The sequence below is a fragment of the Lepidochelys kempii genome, chromosome 3 (assembly GCF_965140265.1).
Source record: "Lepidochelys kempii isolate rLepKem1 chromosome 3, rLepKem1.hap2, whole genome shotgun sequence".
NCBI lineage: Eukaryota > Metazoa > Chordata > Testudines > Cheloniidae > Lepidochelys > Lepidochelys kempii.
In genome coordinates, this window is record NC_133258.1 from 145,253,378 (window position 1) to 145,277,051 (window position 23,674).

Genomic DNA, 23,674 nt, shown 5'->3' on the forward strand with positions numbered 1-23,674 from the left:
CACTCTTTCATAGAATCATAGAATATCAGGGTTGGAAGGGACCTCAGGAGGTCATCTAGTCCTACCCCCTGCTCAAAGCAGGACCAATCCCCAACTAAATCATCCCAGCCAGGGCTTTGTCAAGCCTGACCTTAAAAACTTCTAAGGAAGGAGATTCCACCACCTCCCTAGGTAACCCATTCCAGTGCTTTACCACCTTCCTAGTGAAAAAGTTTTTCTTAATATCCAACCTAAACCTCCCCCACTGCAACTTGAGACCATTACTCCTCGTTCTGTCATCTGCTACCACTGAGAACAGTCTAGAGCGATCCTCTTTGGAATCAGGTAGTTGAAAGCAGCTATCAAATCCCCCCTCATTCTTCTCTTCTGCAGACTAAACAATCCCAGTTCCCTCTGCCTCTCCTCATAAATCATGTGTTCCAGTCCCCTAATCATTTTTGCTGCCCTCCACTGGACGCTTTCCAATTTTTTCACATCCTTGTCACATGACTTGCCCTTGGTGAATCCATACTGACTGTTCCTGATCATTTTCCTCTCCTCTAAGTGCTTCAGAATTGATTCCTTGAGGACCTGCTCACTTTGGGCTTCATTCTATAAACAGTTCATTACTCCATGTGTCTTTACACTCATGTCTAGTCCTATTACGTTAGTGGAACAAAGTGTGGGAGTAAAGATACATCCTATCATAACTGTTTGCAGGAACATAGGGCTCACACCATCCTTTGTGATCTTGAATAATGGTCAAGAACAATTCTGAATTAAAAACTTTTCTAAACATAACGTTATGTTAAAGGGTTTGCATAAACTCACTGTGACAAGGTGAAAGAACTACCTTGTTCTTAGTTAATTGGTTTTCATTACAGTTGATCTTTCCCTTCCCCTTGCATAGGCGCTCAAAGGAAGGGCTATCACCGTGGCTATTTAGAAGAAAGAGATGGGTAAATGCCTACGGCAAGATCAGAATCCATACCTATTTCAGCCAAATATTAATCATACAATTAAATTCTGATTACTACTCATTTCCTATTGTGAGGTTCAAACAATAGAAATTTTAGGATCCACTTCTCAAATTTTATAAATAACTTGTACATTGACTTGTTACAGGAACACCTGAATGAACAGCAAAGATGGAGGGATAGAAACATACCTGCATTCATTATGAAAGCCCTATAGGTTGTATGACACAACAAACCTATATAGGAAGGGCCCCTGATTTATGTGGCAAACTGGGAATTCTAAAGCAGTGTAAAAAACATTAAAATGCAGAGATTTCAATTGACTATTAAAATGGATAGGAACAGAGGCATTAACATATAATTCAATACAAATACTGTACTTCAGTATTTTCGTGTATATTTCACAGTGTTGCACAATTCCCAGTTTACCAAGGAAAACAGCACTATTGCATCGAATAAATCAGGACCCTTGCCAGAAATTGTAGGTCTGATATGCACAGGCTATATGGCTTTATGTCTTCCACCTCTTCCTGACACTAAGAAAGGTGTTAGAGAGCTCTGGCCCACTCCCTATGGCTGCAGGAAGAAGGTTCTCCACCAGCCCCTTGTGAAGTCTGGCAGGAGAAACAGCCCAATGGCTCCCATTATAGTCAAATCTTGTAGCAGGTAACAGTTCTCTTTCCTCTGTCTGAGAATCCAGGCAAAGTAAGCATAACACTGAACTGTGGGATCTGGGCAGAGTAGGAAAAGTTTACCACAGGAACCTTTGCAACAGGCAAATTCCAGAGCCACAGAAATGGAGATGGCATATGGTCCTATTTATAAACCTTATTTCCAGTGCATCTTTTTATTTATCTTAGTGAGAGATGGGGGAGGGTGTTGGTTCTTTGAATCCTTTTATTAACTCTCAGGCATGGAAACTGATCTGAAAGAGATATACCACAAAGTTAATAACATCTTATTTTGACAGCATGCTTGATTGCAGTCTTTTCCAAGATAAACAATCTTTTCCAACTCCTGATTTTTTTGTATTTCATATGACCTGAAATGAATTATAGGTTTGATATGCCCCAACTTCACCAGGTTTGTGGGGTTCTTTTTTATAAGAAAAAAGTGATTATTACACCTGAAATTTCCAAAGATAAATAGTAAATACTGAACACTGGTTTCTCCACCCACTGCAACCCTGCTGTGTTAGTGTGCTGGTACAACAGTGGGATAGCATTAACTAGCTTTTAAAAATACTTGCATTTGCAAGGTTTGACTCAGTATTGTAAAAATAAACACAATTTAGTAGGACAGATGATACTTTTTTGGTGGATAATTTATAACATATATTCACAAATATGATCAAACAAATTCAATTTCTTAAAAATCTGTATAAATACTTGTAACGCTACTTCCCTTATAATGCACAAATTTCAAGTAATTACACATAAAGCTATTAGATTGCCTCTGACATACAAACAATGCAAAATACAGACATATATGCAGTAGCACATAAGGAATGATGTAGTGCTTCTGACTTTTAATTGTAGGTATGATCCTAAAAATAATAACAATTCAAAAAAAGCTAGTTTTAAGTTTAATTGTTGGGACAGAATGTATTGTGGGTGGTGGTTGCCTGGCAGCTGCTTTTGCTTTGCTGGCCTGACTTGCACGGACTGCAGTTTCTAGACGTATTTTCAATTCAGGAGCAGCTCCCATTACTGTCTTGAAAGCATGAGGGTAGAGGGGACCAATGTGCATTAAATTCTGGAGTGCAAATTCATGAAGATCTTTCGATACTGTAGATGCAGAAGCAAAAGCATTTTCATTCAGTAAATAAGAGATCAGAGTTGGAACTAGAAGAGCAAGCAACTGGACTCCTAAAAGTGAGAAAAGAAAAAAGCATAATAGATTAGAAATGAAAACTATATGGAAAATTAATTGTGGCAATAATACTGTTCCTTTAAAAGAGCCATTACAATCAAAGTTGAAAACAAACACAGCAATAATATAATAAAATCAAAGGAGTCTGAAATGCAGAAGACCTTTTTTCAGGACTTCCAGTCTTTTTCCTGGCCAGTATAGGATTTGGCTGTATTCCACATTTTCTTGTGTTTAATACACTTCAGTTCTGTTCCAGCCACTTCACTGGGGAGATTAGGGCAAAGCCTGATAGCACTCACTGCTAAATGTGTTAAACTGCTAGAGCATCTTGTACCTCAAAGGATCCTACAGGACTTTACAGATTGAGAAATCACTTTCATCTTACTTTTGTAAAGCAGTCATCATTGAGAGTATGACATACCAGTTTAGGACACAAACTGAAGAGTACCTCCATATCAGTTTGAAAATGCAGCAGGGAAATATAAGTATTAGTAGGATAATATAGCTACCATGTTTGGAATTTGACTAGGACACTGGCATACCTCTTACTCTGAATGTATAGTTTAGTGGTGAGAGTAAGGATTTTATGAATCAGAATTCCTGCATTCTAGACACGGTCTTTGTCACTGACTTATTCCGTGATTTTCAGCAAATCACTTATTCTTGTTATGCATCTGTTTCCCCATCTGTAAAATGGGCATACTATTAATCTCTCACACAGGGGGATCGAAGTGTATTTGTATAGTACTTTGAGAGCCCGAAATAAAAGATGCTATGTAAACACAAAGTATTAGTATTTATTATCGTTACTTTTGTGAAGAGCTTCCTGGTATCTTTAGTGACTACGGTTGGTTAGGATCTTAGTTCTTGTTTGAAAGATTATACCTCCAATAGAACAGTGCCCCTTGTGTTGGTGCACCGGCTCAAAGACTCAGAAGAGAGTCATCTACTAAATTGCCAAGACTCTGAAAGTTTCCCATCCAAGTTCTGACAAGCCCAAGTGTGCTTAGCTTGTGAGATCGGATGAGATAGCAACCCAAGGAAGAGACTGTTCTTGGAAAAGAAGAAAAAGTAAACTAAAGCAGTCATAGCTGCTGATTTTTTGAATAATCTAATTACAGCTTTATTTTGCTTAAAATAAATAATTATGTTAGACTATAAATTTTAAGTTCATAATAAACATTTTTGGTTAAAGGATTGATCAGAATATTACTCATTATGTTCTTACATTTTGGGATAAATGTGAACTGAGCTCTCATGTAAGTGGGGGACTGATATGCTTGGCTCTAACTAACGTTAACAAAAATCAGATGTTGGACAGACTTTCCCCCACACATTTCTACTAGTCTATCATTTCACACCTGCTCAGCTCACCTATTCCAAAACCAGAGTGGCTCCTGAGTAAGTTCTGCCAATTGTATGTGGGGGGTTTGTTTTTAATGTGGATGAATATCACTGGGGAATACGTTGAAAACAGTAATCTTATTTACATTTGTCTCTGGGGTGTCAATCGGTCTCCAAATGCAGACTCATTTTTAACTTAACTGAATTTTAAGATATTATATGAATTTCTTTTCTGCAGAAAGAAATTGATGTTACTCTCTTCAGACTTGCCCACAATTTCAAACAGCCCTTCCAAACCCAGCATAGCTGTTTCTCAGGATAATCAAATAACTTTGGTGATGGGTGTAGTATTGGTAGAAATACCTAGACCAATAGGCAATCCATGTGCTAAAATGGTCAGTCGTGAAAGAGGTAACAAGTGGAGCAGTTTGCAGCTCTCTATTACTTTTTTCCATATGCAGGCACAAGACAACAATACTACACCACATTTGGAAGGTTTCTTTACAACCACAAGAGGAAGGAGTGCTAGTGCAATCCTGGCATACAACAGCCCTTCTCATGTAAAGCTATAATACAATCACAGGTTTTTGCATCATAGAATCAAAGAATATCAGGGTTGGAAGGGACCTCAGGAGGTCATCTAGTCCAACCCCCTGCTCAAAGCAGGATCGATCCCCAATATTTGCCCCAGATCCCTAAATGGCCCCCTCAAGATTGAACTCACAACCCTGGGTTTAGCAGGCCAATGCTCATTTCAAACACCATTGTAAATGTATCACCCCCACCACCATATCCCTAACTACAACATTCCTGATGTAAAAGGTTGTATTTCAGAGTTATTAGTGTTCTACAGAAAAAAAGATACTTACTATTCTGCTCCTCACCAAGGGCAACCAATGTTTCAAGGACTTTAATTCCTTCCTGGACTGCTAAAAGCTCTGTGTTGCTGTTTGGACGATTACTTTCTACAGCTTTCAGTTTCTCAACCATTATTGGTGCCAGTGAATGGATGTATGGAGTTGACAGGGCACGGTTGGTGTGTTGGAATACAGAAAGTAGAAGCTGATAACACTTGGCTTGAACCTAATCAAGATAAGTACATTTTATTGATTTGTATATTGGCTTGGCGGCTGGCAATACAATCCATCATATATTTGTGTGAACATAAAAATGCTTGGAGGAAATAAAGGAAAAAGACCACTGAAATTGGCGGAAAACAGCAAAAGACTAACAGCTGGCTCAGCTGCTAAAAATACTGTTACTCAGTTTTCAATACAAGAAAAAGGAGTGCAACTAGGAAACAAATGCAGGAAACAAGAGAGCAATGATTAAGTGAAACTAGGTAAGATAGGAAAGTTAAAGAATAGTTAACAACATACTAATCAGGCATATGGGATGCATTCTAGAGTCCACAGGGAGCTGACTCCATAAATAACAACTACTAGCAATAACACTGGACGTATCTGAGGAATCATTTGAAGTTCCCTTCCAATTCCACAAAGGCAAAGGGGTCCCCACAGCCTAAAGAAAAGTATTAGAGTAGATTAAGGTAATTACAAAACATAGGTCATGGAAAACTAAGTTGATGTCCTTTATATTCTAAAATGGTGTCAATAAGGAGAACTCAGTGAATGTATTTGATTTGGCATTTAAAAGGGATTTTTCCAAAATACTACATAGGAATCTCAGACAAATTGGAGAGATATGGCCTTGAATACCATATGATAATCCAAAACGCAGGCTATGAAGTTGGACATATTTATAACACCTCATGGGTCAGTTATCAAGCAGGGTCTCAAAGGGACTTTTAGCTGTATTATTCAATGTATTAATGACCTGTGAGAAGATCAATCTGACACTGATCACATTTTGGGGTGCAGAAAACTTGGAAGTATAGATAAGATTACAAATTAAAATTATAGATTGTAGATTCATAGAAAGTAAGGATGAAAGAGACCTATTAGGTTACCTGGTTTGTCTTGCTATCTATGCAGGATTAATTCCTTGCAACGGATTTGATAGTTCTCTGTATAATTCAGATTTGGAGGCCCCCAATGTGTTGGAGCTTCCTCAACTTCCATTTGGATGCTGTCTAAAATTTCCATCTCAGAACATTTTTCCGGATATTCAGCCTAAATTCTGGGACCAGTTTCAACTGGTTACTTCAATTTGTACTCCCGTACCACTATAAATAGTATTCTTCCATCCTTGTTGTTTCGACTCTTCAAATTCTTGAAGTGACTTACCACACACCCTTTCATTAGCTTTTGTTTAAACTGCACATATTTAAGAACAAAATCTTCACATTTGCAGGTAGAAGCTTTCATAGACTTCAGCAGGACCCCTATGACAGCTTTTGATAGCAGAATTTGGTTCACAGTTCTTTTAATCTGTTCTCAAATGTAGAATTTTTGCTGATCGTACACTCACTGAAGTCAATGACAAAGCTTCCATTAACTCTAATGGTGCAGGATCAGGGCCTGAATCCACTTTGGAGTCTGTAGAGCTCTTTCTGAGATCAAAGGTTCCCAGAATGGAATGAAGGGACAAAGGCTTCTTAGCTGAGAGCTCTTGATTCTGCAATTCACTTCTGTTTGTCCAACAAAGCCTGAGTTTCCTAACGGAAGGGTATAATATAAAGCATAGCTATCCGTTCAGGCTTTTGCCTGAGGCTGTTGTTTCAGTGGTGGAGCACTAGTCTATGATGGTACAAGTATTTTTAAAGAATTCTCTATTTTATGTCATTTCAGCGTATTTTTAAATGTATGTCCGTTTATCATTAATGTGTGCCCACCTAGGAGCTGCTGTAGTTGTCATTTTATATATTGAAAAAATAAAATAAATAATACAATCCAGAGTATATTTCCCTTGTGTACGTACAAAACAAAGTATGGACACAGTATGGCTGATATTACGCTGCTCTCTGTTACCAAAACTGGGCTAGGAGAGTGTTCATTACTGGCTAGATGAGAAAGGCAGAGAACTTCCTTAAAAACGGAGGAGAGAAATGAACTTCTCCTGTTGTCAGTCTCTGTACAGAGCTAAATAGGGATAGATGTAAAGGCTCCTTCTCAGCACACTAGACACTCCCCTCTCCATTGTCTCTATCAGGAGCTCCTGTAGGTGTGACTATTGAACTAGAAGAAGAGACATGGTCTCAAACTGTTTCCCACCTTAAGAACTCCAGCAAGTCAAGCTTTTGTAAACTGCTGAACAGTGACAGAGCATAAGACCCCAGTTCAATCTGGAAACAGATGACTCCACTGCAGAGAACGACTCTCAGGTGGACTAGAGTTCTAAATGCCTAAATATGGCATGCTTTTTTTTATATTTTTCTCCTCAGGAAATCTTTGAGTGCCTGTGTGGGGGAAACATTATATAGAAAACCTACAGGAAAACCCCAAGAACAGTAGAGAAAATAGAGGAAGAAGTTTAGACCTAAATCAAAAAATAAAGTTTGGAGATAACAATTCATCTATATAACTGGATTGGGGGGGAAGGAGAGGGAGCAAAGAACTGGCCTATATAAGGCAGTTCTTTCTTAGACATGGACAGAATTTTCTCCTCCCGCGCCCACTCCCCTAAAGAAGGAGCACAGGGAAAGCAGTTCTCTTTTAGATATCTTGTCATTACTCAGAGAGCTTGGAGAAGGGACACTATAACATGGTAAGTTACCACTGCCAACCTTTATAACCAATACTAGTCAGCTCAGTGCAGCCCTGGCTTAGGTAAGAGAAGAATTGATGATGATTTTCTTTATATCATCTCCCTTTACTTCCTCTAGTCTCTCTCTCTTCATTGTTCCTTTCAAGCAAATAGTATTCAGTTTAAGTGCAACTGTAAATTGGATGTGACAGATAATATTGTGTGAATTGTTGACTGTCTCTCTCTGGTGATGAGAAAAGCTCTACCTGTGGGGGAGGAAGAGCAAACAGGTGGAGTCCATCAAACAAGAAGTACAAAGTCACAAAAAGGGGCCCGGGGGAGGCTTCAGTCCCTAACCCAACAATTTCTCCAACTGGTGAACAGGTATCGGTCCTGGCATAAAGTGAGTTCTCTGACTTTGGGACTACAAGACCTTCTGTTACACATGAGTTTGGGAAACATTCTTTCACCTAAAATTACACTTTGTAAGCTCCTATCTGCACATCTGTATAATTGCTCCAACAAACTGATTTCTACATGGCAATTATGTTTCACTTCATGCTAACTGAGCATGTCTGAGCCAAGTCAGGCTACAATTTATCGCTTTTGCAATGGACTAGTTGAAAAGATAATTTAAAGAGAAGACAAAACAAAAAGCATAAATGAGTTTGCGACAAATAAGTAACCATTTTCAGAGTACTTCTGAAATGATATGCACATGCAAATCAGATAACTGCATCCCTGAACTGCACACTCAAAATGGGTTTTCATAGAATCATAGGGTTGGAAGGGACCTCAGGAGGTCATCTAGTCCAACCCCTGCTCAAAGCAGGACCAATCCCCAATTTTTGCTCCAGATCCCTAAATGGCCCCCTCAAGGATTGAAGTCACAACCCTGGGTTTAGCAGGCCAATGCTCAAACCACTGAGCTATCCCTCCCCCATGTAAGTAACATAAACACAAATTTTGTACCTATATAAGTAGGAGAATCACTGCAAATTTGGGCCTTAATCTTTATCTATGGAAACAGGAGTTTGAGTAGCATTATGAGGAAGTAGTATTAAATAAACAAGAGAAGGTCTAGATTTTTTTGGCCCAGTGGTCTTTTCCTTCCTAAAATTTCTTATATTAACAAAGATGTAACTTTTATAAATCCATATAACTCAAGAATTTGGCACAAGTAACTTGAAAATCCTACTTCAAAAGTGCCAAGTTTTGTAATAATTGCCATTGAGGCAATAGTTGTGATGGTTAATTTGTTAATTTGACAAGCAGGATCTGGTTACTTTTTGAAGTGAAGAAATAGATTTCAGAAAATGTAACATTATTCCTAGTTACTTTATGTCAACCATTTAAAATATTGTGCACGCTTCCACATGATGAGCTTACCCAAGGATCACAGGAATTCAATGCGTTTTTAAATCTGTTAATGCAGCCGTTCTGTAAGGACAGCACTCCAATTATTTCTGTACTTGCAGACCAAAGGAAGAGAGCAATGGCTGTAAGCATGCTTACTTCATCAAGAATAGACTTGGTGCCTTCTGAAAAACAAAAAGAAAAGGCTGAGCTCATTGTGAAAAGGTTTTAGAGTTTGTTTAGTAAATCCTAGTGTACTAGAATAATTCACAACAAAGAGATGTACTTGAAAAGACTTCAATTACACTCAAATATGTGCCTATTCATCACTACCAGAGTCACATTTTAACTATTAGTGGTAGTGACTGATATAGTTGAGGTTGTTTAAGATGATTAACTCTAGTCTAATACTCTCTTTTAAACTGCTCAAAACTTCCTGAAATTTCCACCTATGCAGCCAAAATTATTCATGCTTGGTCTCTAACCACAGATATATTTTTATTGTTTTTAAAGTTTTAGCAAATACAACTATGCCATTTTTGAGCAGAAAGATGGTGGAAAAAACATTATGCTGTCCCCATTACAACCAAGTCTCTTGCAAACCTTTTCAAAACAGCCTTTGCAGCTGAAATGGTTGGGATGTAAAAACCTAAAATCTAGTATGGGAGTAGCCTGCACTAAAGAGAAGGGTTCTTGAGTGTTCTGCTGAAAATCAGTTATGATTTGACGGTGTTAATAAGCCTGTGAAAATCATACCGTCCGTTTTGCTAAACTGGTGAAGTGTGCAACTTCATTCTGTCCTGAAAAGTGAACTGAAGGCATGCAAACCCTTGCACCTTGCAAGGAGTTAAATGAAATCCCCTAAAGTCCACAGAAGGTCTACAATAAGCGTCAGTGGTGCTTGTGGAAATGGGGGCTTGAAGGCCCTTGAGCCAAGGTGAAGTTGGGAGAGAGAAGTTTGATGAGACGTAATTAAAGAGGCCACTGAAAATTAATATGGGTTTGGCCTGGAAAACTTAATCCAATTATTGTTTCTGCTCAACGATCCTAAAGGATGGCATTGTGTAATTACTCTTTTGTCCCTTCAGATTTCACATGACCACTTCTGCCAACTCTTCCCACCCTGCTCTCCTGTTCAATCTATATTTCAGGCTATTTGGGGGTGTAGTGAGATCGTTTTGGCTGAGATACTCGCGGTAGGTAAATGACGTGCATCTCTGGATCTCTCTTTTGGGTCAGAAAACATGGATTGTACCGCCCTTTGTTCTTCTAGGGCAGAGAAGATGCTTGGATCAGAGGAAGCTGGTTGAAGTCAGTGCAGACAAGATGGAGATGCTGCTGGTAGGTCATGGGAAGCATCTAGGGGTTGTGGCAGGGGTATGGTTTTTCCCATTACTGAAAGGGTCACTCAATCCTTTGTCAAGGAGATTTAAAATCTGGAGATGCTTTTGGGTCCTCACTTCTCTTTGATTCCCTGGTGATATCAGTGGCTAGTCTTTTACCCCTCTGTATTATGCTAGACTATATTGTGATCAATTCTCTGGTGTGAATTTGCCACAGTCGTCCATGCCTTTACTACCTTCACACTGAATTACTACTGTAATGCTCACTATGAAGACGACTACATGAAGCCTATTATACGATTCTCCTAAAGCACCACTGGCTTCCAGTTTCCTTGAACCACAATTCCAGGTATTGAGTTTGATCTACTGTATACAGCTCGATACAATTATGGCTCTGCCTACCTGAGACAGTGGCTCTCTCCCTATGTGCCATTTTGGATCTGAGTCTCTCTGGGCAGTAGATATTTTGGGGTAAAAGGAAAAGAGGGGTATAATCAAAGATGATTCCTAGTTTATGGGCGTGGGTGACATGAGGGAGGATGGATTGTCAACAGTAACAGAAAGTGAGGAAGGGTTTGGAAAGGAAGACAAGTTGTTAACTTAGTTGTGAGGCATCCAGGAGTTTTCAGAGAGACAGGCTGAAATGCAGAATTGGCAGAAGAGACACAGGTCAGGAATGGAGAGGTAAACTTGTGAGTCAAAGGTACAGAAATGGTAGTTGAAGCTGTGTGAGTTGATGCGGTTACCTAAAGAAAATGTGCAGAAACAGAATGTAAGTGTGCCAAGCGCTGTGAGAGACCTATAGAAACAGGAGAGGGGTGGGAGGCCTGCTGAAAAAGACACTGGGGAAATGAGTGGAGAAGTAGAAGAGAACTGATTTGTAAAAGCCAAGTAAGGACAGGATTTCAAGAAAGAGAGTATGATCAATATTGCCAAAGGCAGCTGAGAGGTCAACAAGGATGAAGGTGGAGTATGCTGCCCTGAGATAAGGCTGTATTATTCTAAAATCAGTATTGTATTCAGCATTACATACATTGTATACATTATATATACAGTTCACTATAATGCAGAGTGTTTAGCCAGGCTTGTGTTAGCACTTAGATCTTTTCTCTATTTTACAACCTATGCTATGTTAATCACAGTTTTTTGTCCCCATAATCCTAAACTGATAGGTAGCCTATAATATATTATGGAGAAGTGAATGTTACGTGTTTGTATATAACAGAAGCTTTAGCTTTAATCTATTTAACTGGTTGAGAGTAAACTGCTTACCTGGTTGGGAGTATTCCAAGATAGATGCCAGAGTGCTGCGGATAAGACTGGTCCATTGCTTATGAGTTTCCTCAGTCTTGGCCATTGGAAGAGTTACAGTAGTTTTTATCGCCTGAAGAGCTGCGCTGACTGGTGGCGAGACCTGATTATCCACTGATTTTACTGCAGTTTCTTTCAATACTCTTGTAATCAGAAACAGGATTGTAGGTAATATTGTCATACATCCTGAAATAAAAAATAAAGTGCATTCTTGGAGTTAAATCTAACACCAGGTATAGTCCACAACTTCTTTATATTTCCTTAGTGGAACATCTCTTGCTAGCAATGGATATACCAAAATGTACTATAATTTATTTATGTGGTAGTAAATATAATTAAATAATATTTTAACAATTAAGAAACATCTTATTATATTCCAAATGTATTATATGACAAATTACATAATTTGGAGTCATTTGTGCTAATGTAGTTAAAAAGCGGTCAGCAATTCAGAGATTTATATCTCAGCCATTAAAAATTTGCTCTAGGCTGACAAGGAATGATTTTTAAAAATCCATTAAAGAGAGGAAGGATGGGCCAGTGGTTAGGGTACTAGTTTGGGACTGAAGAGATGCAGGTTCAATTTTTTCCTCTGCACCAGACTTCCTGTATAAGCTTGGGCAAGTCACCTAGCCTTTTTATGCCTCAGTTTCCCCATCTGTGAAATGGGGATAATAATACTTCCCTACTTCACAAGGGATAAATACAGTAAAGACTGTGAGATGCTCAGATATTATGGTAATGGGGGGACCACAAAGCACCAAAAACAGTTAAATAATTGATCATTTCCCCCGATTAGGGTTTATTTTGCATCCCAATTGGAGCCAAAAAGAGCTCAGACATGTAGAATTTGTACTCATCCTTCCCCCAGCTCATACTTAAAGCCATGAGTCTGGGCAGATAGCTTTCTGGCTAGGAAAACCTGGCCAAAATTCCTTGTGGCGGCTGTCAGTATCATTCTTTAACTGGTCTGAAAGGTCACTACTGAATGATAGAAGTGCTCTATTCGATGCAGGGAATGAGTAATGCTGCTTCTCAAACACTCCTTTACTCAGTCATCCCTGAAAGCCAGAAAAAATGGGACCAGGAATCAAATCATAGGCTCCTGCATGGCAGCAGTGCAAGACTCTGGGCTAGCTTGTAGAAAAATTTTATTTTTAACTAAACATTTGCCATCCATTAATCACTAATTTGGACTACAGGCCAAGTATTTTTCAGAAATTATTTCCTCTAGAATTGTTATTAACTTTGCACCTCATTAAGGGCTCAACCTCAAGAAGTGCTAAACATCTGCAATGTCAATGTAATTTCTTGCAGACATGAGAGAGACCTCTGCTGTATTCGAAAGAACAGGGCATACAGTGCAAGTTTTGATTTTGCGATTTTCCTGATGTCCTGTGACCTGAAAAGCAGTCACCCTTAAATTGCTCTAGAATCTAACCTCACCATCAATAAATTAGCTTCACTTAAAGTGGTCTGCAACGGAGGTAACATTTTTAGTTACTGCTGTGTCATTTGGTCATTTCAAATTACAGGATTTGTCTTATATTTCTCATAAAACACATTCATTTATGCATATGAAGTTATAGTAGAATACCTGCTGGAGAGCATAGAGAAGGCAGGTCAGATAGGATGGTAACTGTGGCAGCCACAAGGCGAGCACTTTCTTCAGAGAGCTGAGGTTTGGCAGAAACATGACTTGGAGAGTCTGACATTTTTGGGCTTAGATGTGGCATATGCCGTACTAGGATAAACATTAGTAGTTCCATGGCTGCAAAGACAAGAGACTTTCCAGGCTCAAGACCACCAGTCTCACCACCTTCTCCTAACGCAAGGCACATTTCTTTTTCCTTTATGTTATCTTCATCTGCAGTGAAAGACATTTGGTTAAATTGTAAAGAACCCAAAATAAATATTAGATAAAATACACTGGAAGGTAGATAATACTTTGAGAAGAGCTAGAGGTTCACATTAATGTATATAATGTCAGACAGATCACACAGGTTAAGAAAAATACTACTTTTAAAAGTTAAACTGTACTGAGGGAGTTTTAAATTGCCTTAAAGGTTTTGTGATTATAACAATTGACTTTAAAATTCCATAATGAGCCCAGAAATTGATAAAATTTAATAATTACAATGTCTGAAAACAGTTGCTGTGTTTCATACTTCTTAAAAAACTCTTGTAATAAAATTTTCATCAAAAGATGCCAACTTCTGCATGTTGCCAGGCACAATGTTGTGTAAAGTACTTTAATACAATCGTTTTTTTCTTTATCTCAGTTATGAATTAAGGTTTTTGTAGAAAAAATATTCAAGTGCAATTCCAACCTGAAATGCGACTCTAAAAATAGTACTGTGGAATTCTGTGTACTGTCTCCATGATGTTAGTATCAAATGTGCTCAGTTTACAAGATTTTCTTCTGAGTTGCAGACTTACAAGCTATGGCCTCTCCTTTGACATTGTCAGTAATAAATTCTAGTAATTATGCCCTCAATTCCCCTATGCAACTCTGAATTCAAATGATGTTTTAGTGAACACATGTGATGTCCCACTGCATGCGTGGGTTTAGAAAGATGTAACTTACTGGGCTTCAATAAACAATTCTATTGATGCAGAAAAAGGAAACAAATGCATTCCGCTCTCTCTAAGCTGTGCTGGTTCTTTCTACAGCACTAATGAGAGTAGAAAGCAGTAAAACCTTGCCCTGCCCCACAATTATGCTCTGAGGGTGTAACTCTGAATACATTGAACAGATCTGTGGGATAAGGAGGAGCCATTTTTACCTAATCAGTTTTCAGAGAAGAACCACACTTTAATAAATCTGAGTTCTTCTCCCAATTAGGAAATTTGTTGCTTTTTTCCTCTGCAAATGCAAACAACAGTTTTAAGTTTGTTTGTTTCTTTTTAAAGTCTTACTTAGAGTATTCCTTTTTTCTTGCAAGTAATCTTGAGCTGCTCTCACTATCTGCTGGACAACTCCTGTAACTAGCAGCTGGACTGAAGGAGGATCCCAGGTCAATAAGAGTCGATGCAGAACACTCAGAAGTTCAACACCAAGGAGCTAGAATAAATTAAAGTATTTTTTAAAATGTAAATTAAAAGTGAATGATTCACAGACCCCTAATTATCAGCAAAAATGGTTTCCAGTTAATCTACTGTTATTCTTAGCCATAGAATATTTTTTCTCAGTTTTAAAAAGCACAATTTCTTTGGTACACACTAATTGTGTTTCTCAGTTCACTTCTGAGAGAATCACTTTTGCATATGCCCCCACACTTTATCCTGTTATATCACTTATTTATTCTAAGTGAGTCTTTTTCACTCACCATAACCTGGGATTTTTTAAAAGAACAAAAATGGTTAAATTTAATCCCAAGAGCATGCAAACTGTGGTTTAGGAGGTTTATACTTGAGAAACACAAAGGATTGCTAGTCGGATTGTTCTTTTGTTTCTGTTTTAATGGTAAGATTTAAAAGGAGAAATTTTTTTAAAATGGGCAAGTGTGCCAATACCCAAGCCTAATGGTATTAAATGGATGTATTTGGTTGAGTTTTGCAATTTACTGTCTTTTTTTTAAAAAAAAATATTTTTTTTCACCTCAGCTGCTTGAAAACTAATGTAGTCTGCTGGGGAATGTGGAGATCTGATGCTGAAGGGAAAGCCTCCCATGGCCAAAGTAACCAACCACACACACAGGAGCACAAAGATGACAATGATATAACTTTGCCCGATTTATGAGTAAGTAGTGTATTTTCCCCACAAAATAATAAATAATTAAAGCCCCTGTAAACACCATAAAGCTGCTAAATGATGAAGACCCATGAAAACAAACTGTTTGAATACATCTGGGACATGGTTGTGATACTCAGAGAAGTGGCATTAGGCCCATTGAGCTCATGTGATCTGAAACATCTTCTGAATGGCTGACCATGGCGTTTATGCCACTTACTCAAGAGCAGGGGAGGGGACAACACATTATAGTTCACACTCAACTCTGTGGCTAGCAAAAATCAAAGTAATTGTAAATAAAGAGAGAGTATTTAGTCTACAGTGTTGCTACAGGACTTCCATACTACTTTCCCTATAAAGCCTTCTGTTCTACAAAAGTGTACAGTCTTTGTCAGAGATAATCATAAGGTACATCATCTGCTGTGATTTATCAGGCATTAAGAAAAAGAAAATGGGGTGATAAGTCCACTGCCATGATCTTTAGATTTACTGAATTGCTATTAAAAATTAAACACGAGTCACCAATTAAAATGGAAAAGCTTTTTACAGATCCCACTTATTCCTACACCAAATCATCACGGCAAATTAAATAGACCCTTTACCTCCAAGATATAGCAATATATTTCTGCTATGACAAATATTGAGTTTTGTTTATAAAGTTTTCCTTCTTGAATTTAGAATTCATGTCTCTCCCTAGGAGAATCTAGAAAGTTAGATATTGAACATAAAGATAGAAGAATATTTCCAGTAAAGCTGCTTTTTTGACTGCTATTATTTGTCATTGAAATTTGTTCTTTATTTAAAAATGGAACTTTTGAAAAAACATTTCTAAACTACCTACTTTTGAAAATTAATGAAAAAAATTCTAAATGAAAAAAATGTAGCACATTTTTTGTTTTGCAAAATGTTGGAGCTTTTTTGTTATTGTTGTTTTCCTGTTTTTAACTTTACTAGGTCAGTTTTTAAAAATCATTAATGAAAATTTAAGGTAATAACCATTTTTTTTTTAAATCTACAGAAAAAGAAAAAATTGGATCATTCTGAAAAACAACAAAAAAATTTTGAATTTGCCTACATTTCAGTAACGTTTTTTCCTCTAGTTTTGGACCAGCTCTAATTTTCAGGGACGAGGAAGTAAACAGAATACTGATTAATCACTGAACACTTACACACACGCATCTAAAAACAGAATAAGCCTTTCAGATTCACACATCAGTAACATATTATTAGGCCTATGTACTATACCTGATCCTCTGCAATATGAATTCTAGCACAAGGGGAATCCAGTAAAGTATGCAGTGCTCGTAAACAAGACGTGACATGTTCAACAGGCTCCTCAGGCCTGGGGGAACAGAGGAATTGTATACTAACACCTGAAAAGAAACACACACAAAAAATCTCATTTCTATACCAATATGATAAGGGTTGTTTTTATAACATATTTAAGTATTTAAACGATGCGGAAGTTGGGATTGTTTGAGGATTTTTTAAAACACAAGAGTTATACTCATGTTTTATTTTTGCTATTGAGAGATATTCTTTGTATTAATGCCAAACCAGTCACTTTTTCCCAGAAAAACCAATATTGAGATAGTAAATAGTAAATAATCACAGTCACTAACCTACAGATCTGTAAAGGAAACTAATTTTTGGTTATTTGCTTTTGCAAATCTGTAAATTAAAAATCTGCCACTTTTAACTGTGTTTTTAAGTTTCTTTATATTACAATATTTTAACTGGAAAAAATAAACTGCAATAGAAGAGATCTTATTTTCAGGTATAACCTAGGTACACAACACAATTCTTCAACAAACATTTGTATTATTACAAATGTTTAAAATTTAAATACTCCAATTACAGTACTTTCACATGCAATCTCTATAAAGAACTGCCACTGTTTAAAGAAAGAAAAAACAACATTTATCTTTTAACAACTAATATGTCTCTGGGTTTATTGTACAAAAGTCTCAGAGTTAATTATACGACTGTCAGTGCAACACTGTTTTACTAGTTATTTGTATAGCATGGATCAAAAACTACTGAAAGATATTCATAGATAAGCAGCGTACTGCTAAGGCATATATTCCAAATCCTACAAATCTATACACCTAGACATTTCCATAGCCCTCAATACTATCGTACCTGAATGCTCAACTACTAACGGATGCTTTTCTTACAACACCCCTGTGAAGTAGGAAGTACAGTACTATCCCCAATTCCACACATGACGAACTCAGGCACAGCATAGACCAAGTGACTAGCCAATGTCACACAGGTCTTTACTGAATTATAATCTGATCAGGAGGTATAATCAGGGGTGCTGGAACAATTTTTAGGGCAGGGGGGAGGCTGCTGAGAGCCACTGAATCAAACTGTAAACCCTGTATATAGTGGAAACCACTTCAAGCCAGAGGGCGCAGCAGCATCCCCAGCACCCTGGGTATAATTTAATCTAGCTCATGATTCTAAAATTATAGAAAGAACACATGTCCAGAGAACATAATTTGTGTCATCTGAAATGTAATAAATATACTTTTTGTAGACACTAATGACTTATTTTTAAACAATGTAAAAATCAGATATAAAACTAATCAGGAAGATTTCATTAAAAGGACATGGAGCAGTGTTTTTCATCGCTATAAAAATCATTTCGGAGAGATGGGTTGCCAGGTGTAAGCACTGGAATGGACATATGGTCCATTTTAAACTGGCTAGATTTCAGGATGATGGTGTCCTTTTAATGCAACCACACGGTGGTATTAAACTTTGAAATATGATATCATGAGGCTCTTACCTAAAATTAAGTGCATTCTATCTTTATTTATCTCTGGCAAAGATTTAGTGGTAGATGGTGTTCCAGGTGCCTGGTTTAACATAATGGACGAGGCACGTTTCTGTGAATTAGGCATTGCTGAAGCTGCTTCTTCTGGTGACTCAGAAGCATTAAATCCTGCACTGTTTAGCCAGAGTGCTACTGCATGTAGGATTGGAGCCCAGGAGTTCCGGTAGTGCAGTCTAGCTGTATCGATTGTCTCTGGAGTGTAAAATGCTCCACCTGTTAAATTAGCAAAGCAAATGCTAACTAGCAGAAAAAGTACACGTGTGTGTGAGAGAGAGGGCATATATTGTAAGCATACATATATAGGGTACATTTGCTGATGTAGATATTCAACTTTGATCCTTGTTACTGCTACCTGCAGCACAATTCTCCATGCCAACAGGACTAGCAGGCATCTGTATCATCTGTACCACTTCCTGTTCTTTGATCTAAAATATTTTTTGCTAGTAGATGATAAAGTGAGACTAAATTTCCTCCCTGTCCTAACTTTTTTCTGTGCTGCATATGACTGAGGGAAATCCACAAAGACCTCAGAAACTGACAAAAAGAAAGACAAAGGACCAGGAGGATACGATACAATCCAAGAAATATCTGCAAAACAAAAGAAATATTAGCCACCCTAGAAACCTTAGCCATAAAAAGCCAAGTACTGGCTCTATTATCTGAGTCTCTCTTTTCCTTATTTAAAGAAAAAAAAAGTTAAGATTTCTTAATTATGTCCCATTTACAGCTTTAAAAACAGCTTAAAAACAAACACCCAAAAGTCTGAAAAATCTGTTACATTTGTCACTGAATATAAACTCTCATTAATTTATAATTAATTTGCAAAGTTAGTAAAACCCAAATAAATCTTTTCAGTGGAAACTTAACCTGGTTCAGCTGTTTAAAATATTATCATACATTGTAATTCTATGGATATATTGCAGCCTTCCATGGATTAGAATGCAACAATTTATTGATTTCCTCACCAGTGGCCCCAAGCTTTCTCACATTTGAACCAGTGTTGCATGTACATATCAGTATTTTTCTGAGTTGGACTGTGACCTCTTCAAAGCAGGGACCTTGTTTCTTCATGTGTTTGGTAAAATACAATATATGCCACTCAGTCTAAAAGACCCTCAATCCTGCAATCCTGCCTATACTTAACTTTAAGCACAAGTTGTCCCATTGATTTCAATTAATTTATTCACATCTGTAAAGGTAAATGTATGCAAGTGTTTGCAGGACTAGGGTATGTCTATTATTATTAAAATAATCATAATGTGATCATTTATATTATCATTCATGCATGTATTATATTATTCAATTCTCAATCATTATTTACTAATGTATTCTCATCTATTTTAATTCTCAATCATTAATATTTTCAGTGTATTTTTATGTTTTTATTATTCTAAAGTATGAACTTAGGCTAAAATTTCAAAACATGGTTGACTAAATCCATGTCTAGTTATCTAAAATAAAGTTGCCTGGTTTTCAGAAATGCTGAGCACTCACAACTCCCACAAATCAATGGAAGCAACAAATACTCAGTATCTTTGAAAAATGAGACAACTTTATTTTAGATAACTAGACACGGACTTAGGTAATCCTGGAAATGACTAATCGTGTTAAAAAAATGTGTACTTTATATTTTATATAAACTATAATCATAGAAAAGAATAGTATATATTATAAGTTATGGGGAAACTTTAGGAATTAAATATATTTCAGACTTGTTTCATTCAATTTAAAGAGTGAGCAATTTTAGAATGAATTACACTTAGAGAATCTTTGTGTATTTTACTGTTGCTATAGTGCTTTGTCGAAATTAGAATTGCAATGAATGCTAACAAAACTAGATCTGTGTCACTGAAATGCCAGAGAAAGCTATGACTAAGTTTGAAATTCAAGTTAAATATATTGGCTTTGTTTCTGAACAGAATGTAGAAACTTCACTTGATTTTCTTTGGGCATGATCCTGCACTATTAAGGTCAACGCCAAAGTTCCCATTAGCATCAATGGTAAAGTTACAGGACTTCAGTGAAAATGCAATGTTATGGGTGAGATAAAGTTCTATGAGTTAGTTAATCACTAACTTTACATTATTTCGTCCCATTTATAGAACAGTTGTTATAGGTAGTAGAGTTTTTAACATTTGTTCTACTCCAGTCATTTCGAAGACTAAACACGGCAACTAACACATCCTGACTCTAGAGACAAAGTCACAGGAAATATAGCACCAAAAGATATTTTCGATTGTTGAACATTTTTCTAAAGTAACTTTTCTGAAAAAACAGAGGCATAAATGAAATAAAAGATATTTGGGATGACATACAAAACTCAGTTGTCGTTTCACCACACAGCAGTAATAGGTCATCTAAAATGCACACTGATGAAAGTTTATACCATTACACAAAACATTTACTTCAGCCTTAGGATTTCTGTCTATACATAACGAAAAAGGTATGCATCCAAGCGTTAGAGTTATGTTAGCGTTTCTGTAAATGCAAAACATATTTGGGAAGTGAGTAATTAATAGAAGAAATTCAAAATGCCTCCAACAATTCCTTACCAAGATCTTCATTCTGTCTTTCATAATCATAAAAAAAAATGAATTGCTGTGCTTACCATCTGGTGGAAGCTGACTAGCAAATTCAGCTGGTAAAGTCAAAAGAGCATAGTCTTTCAATGCAGCTAGCCAAAGGCGACTCAGGATAGGCAGCTCAGGTTGTACAAGTGTTATCAAACTGTCTGGTGGTAGCTCATCTACAGTACCAAAATCCTCCTCCTCATCATCCGTATTCTTTATTGCTCGCTTTGGTTTGGTCTCTGCTTCCTTTTTAATTTTCATAGCTACAACATACACCTATAAAAACAGATACAAAATTTTTTACTTTAAAATTCTAAAAAGAAAAAGAAAAAAGCCTTCTTTCAATTAAATGACAAATTGCACTTGTAAATGACCTTTGTTTTAGCTGTTATGGAATATCATGAATAGTTTTACATTTTTGTGACAGTATGAAAATACTTTAAAAATACCGCAAAATATCATACTAGAAAAATTTATGCTACACAACAGAGGGAAATAAAGATAGGAAAAATGAAAAAGCTATTATGTTTTATCAGGCTATATTTCCAAGTTAAATCTGAGTGTGTTGCTAACATTCACAGCAGAGTGTAAAGCCAATCTGGCTACTCAGACTTTTAACCTGAAGAGTGTCAGTTAAGGCTCTTTTCACAGAAAATGCACAAATTTAACTTAATTTAATCTATTTAGGAATCAGTTTAGTTACATCAGTGCAACTCACTTGTAGGTTTACTCTTAAATCAGTTTAGGAAGGAATAAAATCAATTTAGTTTCATTCAGGTCACTTTCTGTGTGTAGCTCAGGCCATGTGAATAAGTGTTTCTTCTTTTTTGATTGTGTACTGTTCTGTAGAGGGTCTGTAAATTGGTATCTGTGGTACCCAGCATGGAGGGCTGAGGGAAAATTTTAAAGCACTTACAGAAGGACACATATTATGCAAATAAGCAGAAAGATTGGGGGAAAAGATTTGCAATAGGAACAAAAAGCAGTGTTTTTAGAAAAGAAATATAGCAGACATAAATGTCCCCACACAACAGATGCTTTGCTTCAGATCAAAGCTGAAAATAGCTTAACACTACAGGGCTGAAGTGCTAATACTTTCCTTATTTTCTCAAAATAACTTCCAAGGAAATTAAATGCAAGAGAACTACAGTATGTTAATGCAATAGAGAAAACAAAGACCTGCTTGTGCTCAGCTTCTTCAAAACACTATTCACTAAAGTAACACTTTATAAAACAATGCACAATGGCATATATAGCCAAGTTCACACAAAGTAGTCTCTTTAATCAGTACTTTTATTCTTGCATTATAAAATGTATAGTGCAAATGGTTTCAGAAAAGCTTTAGTAAGACCTGGACCCATCTGTGTTCCATTTGGCACACCATATTCAGGGTCCTCTGTAATAGCTTTCACGTCACACATGCTCATTAAATACACCCACATTTAAAAGGTTATTCACAATACAGTAGTTCCAGCCAACAAAAAGAGCACCCTCACCATTAAAAATACAGATTAAAACGATAAATGAAACCAGAACATTTTTACAACATTTCATCATTTATAGTGTCTTGCAGCACAGTATTTACATTTTAAAAATATTTTCTGTCCAATAATTTCTTATGCTCACTATCTCATCTGACTCCTATATTAACTGCTGGCCTGATTTTCAGAGGTACTAGACTCCCACTGCTCCTATTAACTTCAGTCGTATTTCTGGGAGCTCAGCCCTTCTGAAAATGAGGCAATTTTTCTACTACTTCATCAAACTACTCACACTGCTAGAATGACAGTTCATGCTTGGCCAAACATTCAGATAGTTTCTCTTTCGAGTACCTTTTAATTTAACCCACATGGACATCCTAATTAATTACCATACACAATGTTATTTGTGAAATCCATCATTTTTAGATACTTGTATGTTCCTTGGTATCTTACATTCCCAAACAATGACTTCAGTAGCCCTGTAGTTTATTATTCCCTATTTGGGGAATTCCTGGCTAATTAGTAGGACCCTACCAAATTCATGGTCCATCTTGGTGAATTTCATGGTCACAGGATTTTAAAAATCATAAATTTCATGATTTCAGCGATTTAAATCTGAAATTTCCCGCTATTGTGATTGTAGGGGGCCTGACCCAAAAAGGAGTTGTGGGGTGGTCACAAGGTTACTTTAGAGGGGCTTTGCGGTACTGCTACCCTTACTTCTGTACTGCTGCTGGGGTCAGTGCTGCCTTCAAAGTCGGGCAGCTGGAGAGTGGCAGCTGCTGGCTGAGGATCCCAGCTCTGAAGGCAGCGCCACCGCCAGCAGCAGCACAGAAATGAGGATGACGTAGCATTGTATTGTCACCCTTACTTCTGCGCTGCTGCCTGCAGAGATGGGCCCTTAGTCAGCAGCTGCCACTCTCTGGCCGCCCAGCTCTGAAAGCAGCAGCACAGAAGTAAGGATGGCATGATATGGTATTGCCTTCCTTACTTCTGGACTGCTGCTGGCAAGGCACTGCCTTCAGAGCTGGGTACCCGGTCAACAGCTGCCGCTCTCTAGCCACTCAGCTCCAAAGGCAGAACAGAAGTAAGGATGGCCATACCATGACCTCCCCAAAATAACCTTGCGACCCCCCTGCAACTCCCTTTTGGGTCAGGACCCCCAATTTGAGAAATGCTAGTCTCTCCCATGAAATCTGTCCAGTATAGGATAAAAGCACA

At 37.3% G+C, this 23,674-nt stretch overlaps 1 protein-coding gene across 8 annotated transcripts in view; it reads right to left on the reverse strand.

Annotated features, from left to right (window-relative positions):
- Positions 1–478: 478 nt before the first annotated feature.
- Positions 479–23,674, reverse strand: part of HEATR5B (HEAT repeat containing 5B) — a 96,034-nt gene continuing 72,838 nt past the window's right edge. For 5 of the 8 annotated variants that reach the window (XM_073338383.1, XM_073338379.1, XM_073338380.1 and 2 more), the window contains exons 28-36: positions 21,011–21,248; positions 18,355–18,615; positions 16,806–16,933; positions 14,747–14,891; positions 13,425–13,694; positions 11,789–12,013; positions 9,207–9,379; positions 5,042–5,255; positions 479–2,824 (exon numbers count right to left, since the gene is read on the reverse strand). In XM_073338383.1, coding sequence (XP_073194484.1) covers positions 2,520–2,824; positions 5,042–5,255; positions 9,207–9,379; positions 11,789–12,013; positions 13,425–13,694; positions 14,747–14,891; positions 16,806–16,933; positions 18,355–18,615; positions 21,011–21,248 — 1,959 coding nt within the window. In that variant the 3' untranslated portion in view covers positions 479–2,519. The other 3 variants (XM_073338385.1, XM_073338384.1, XM_073338387.1) reach the window with 2 other exon arrangements.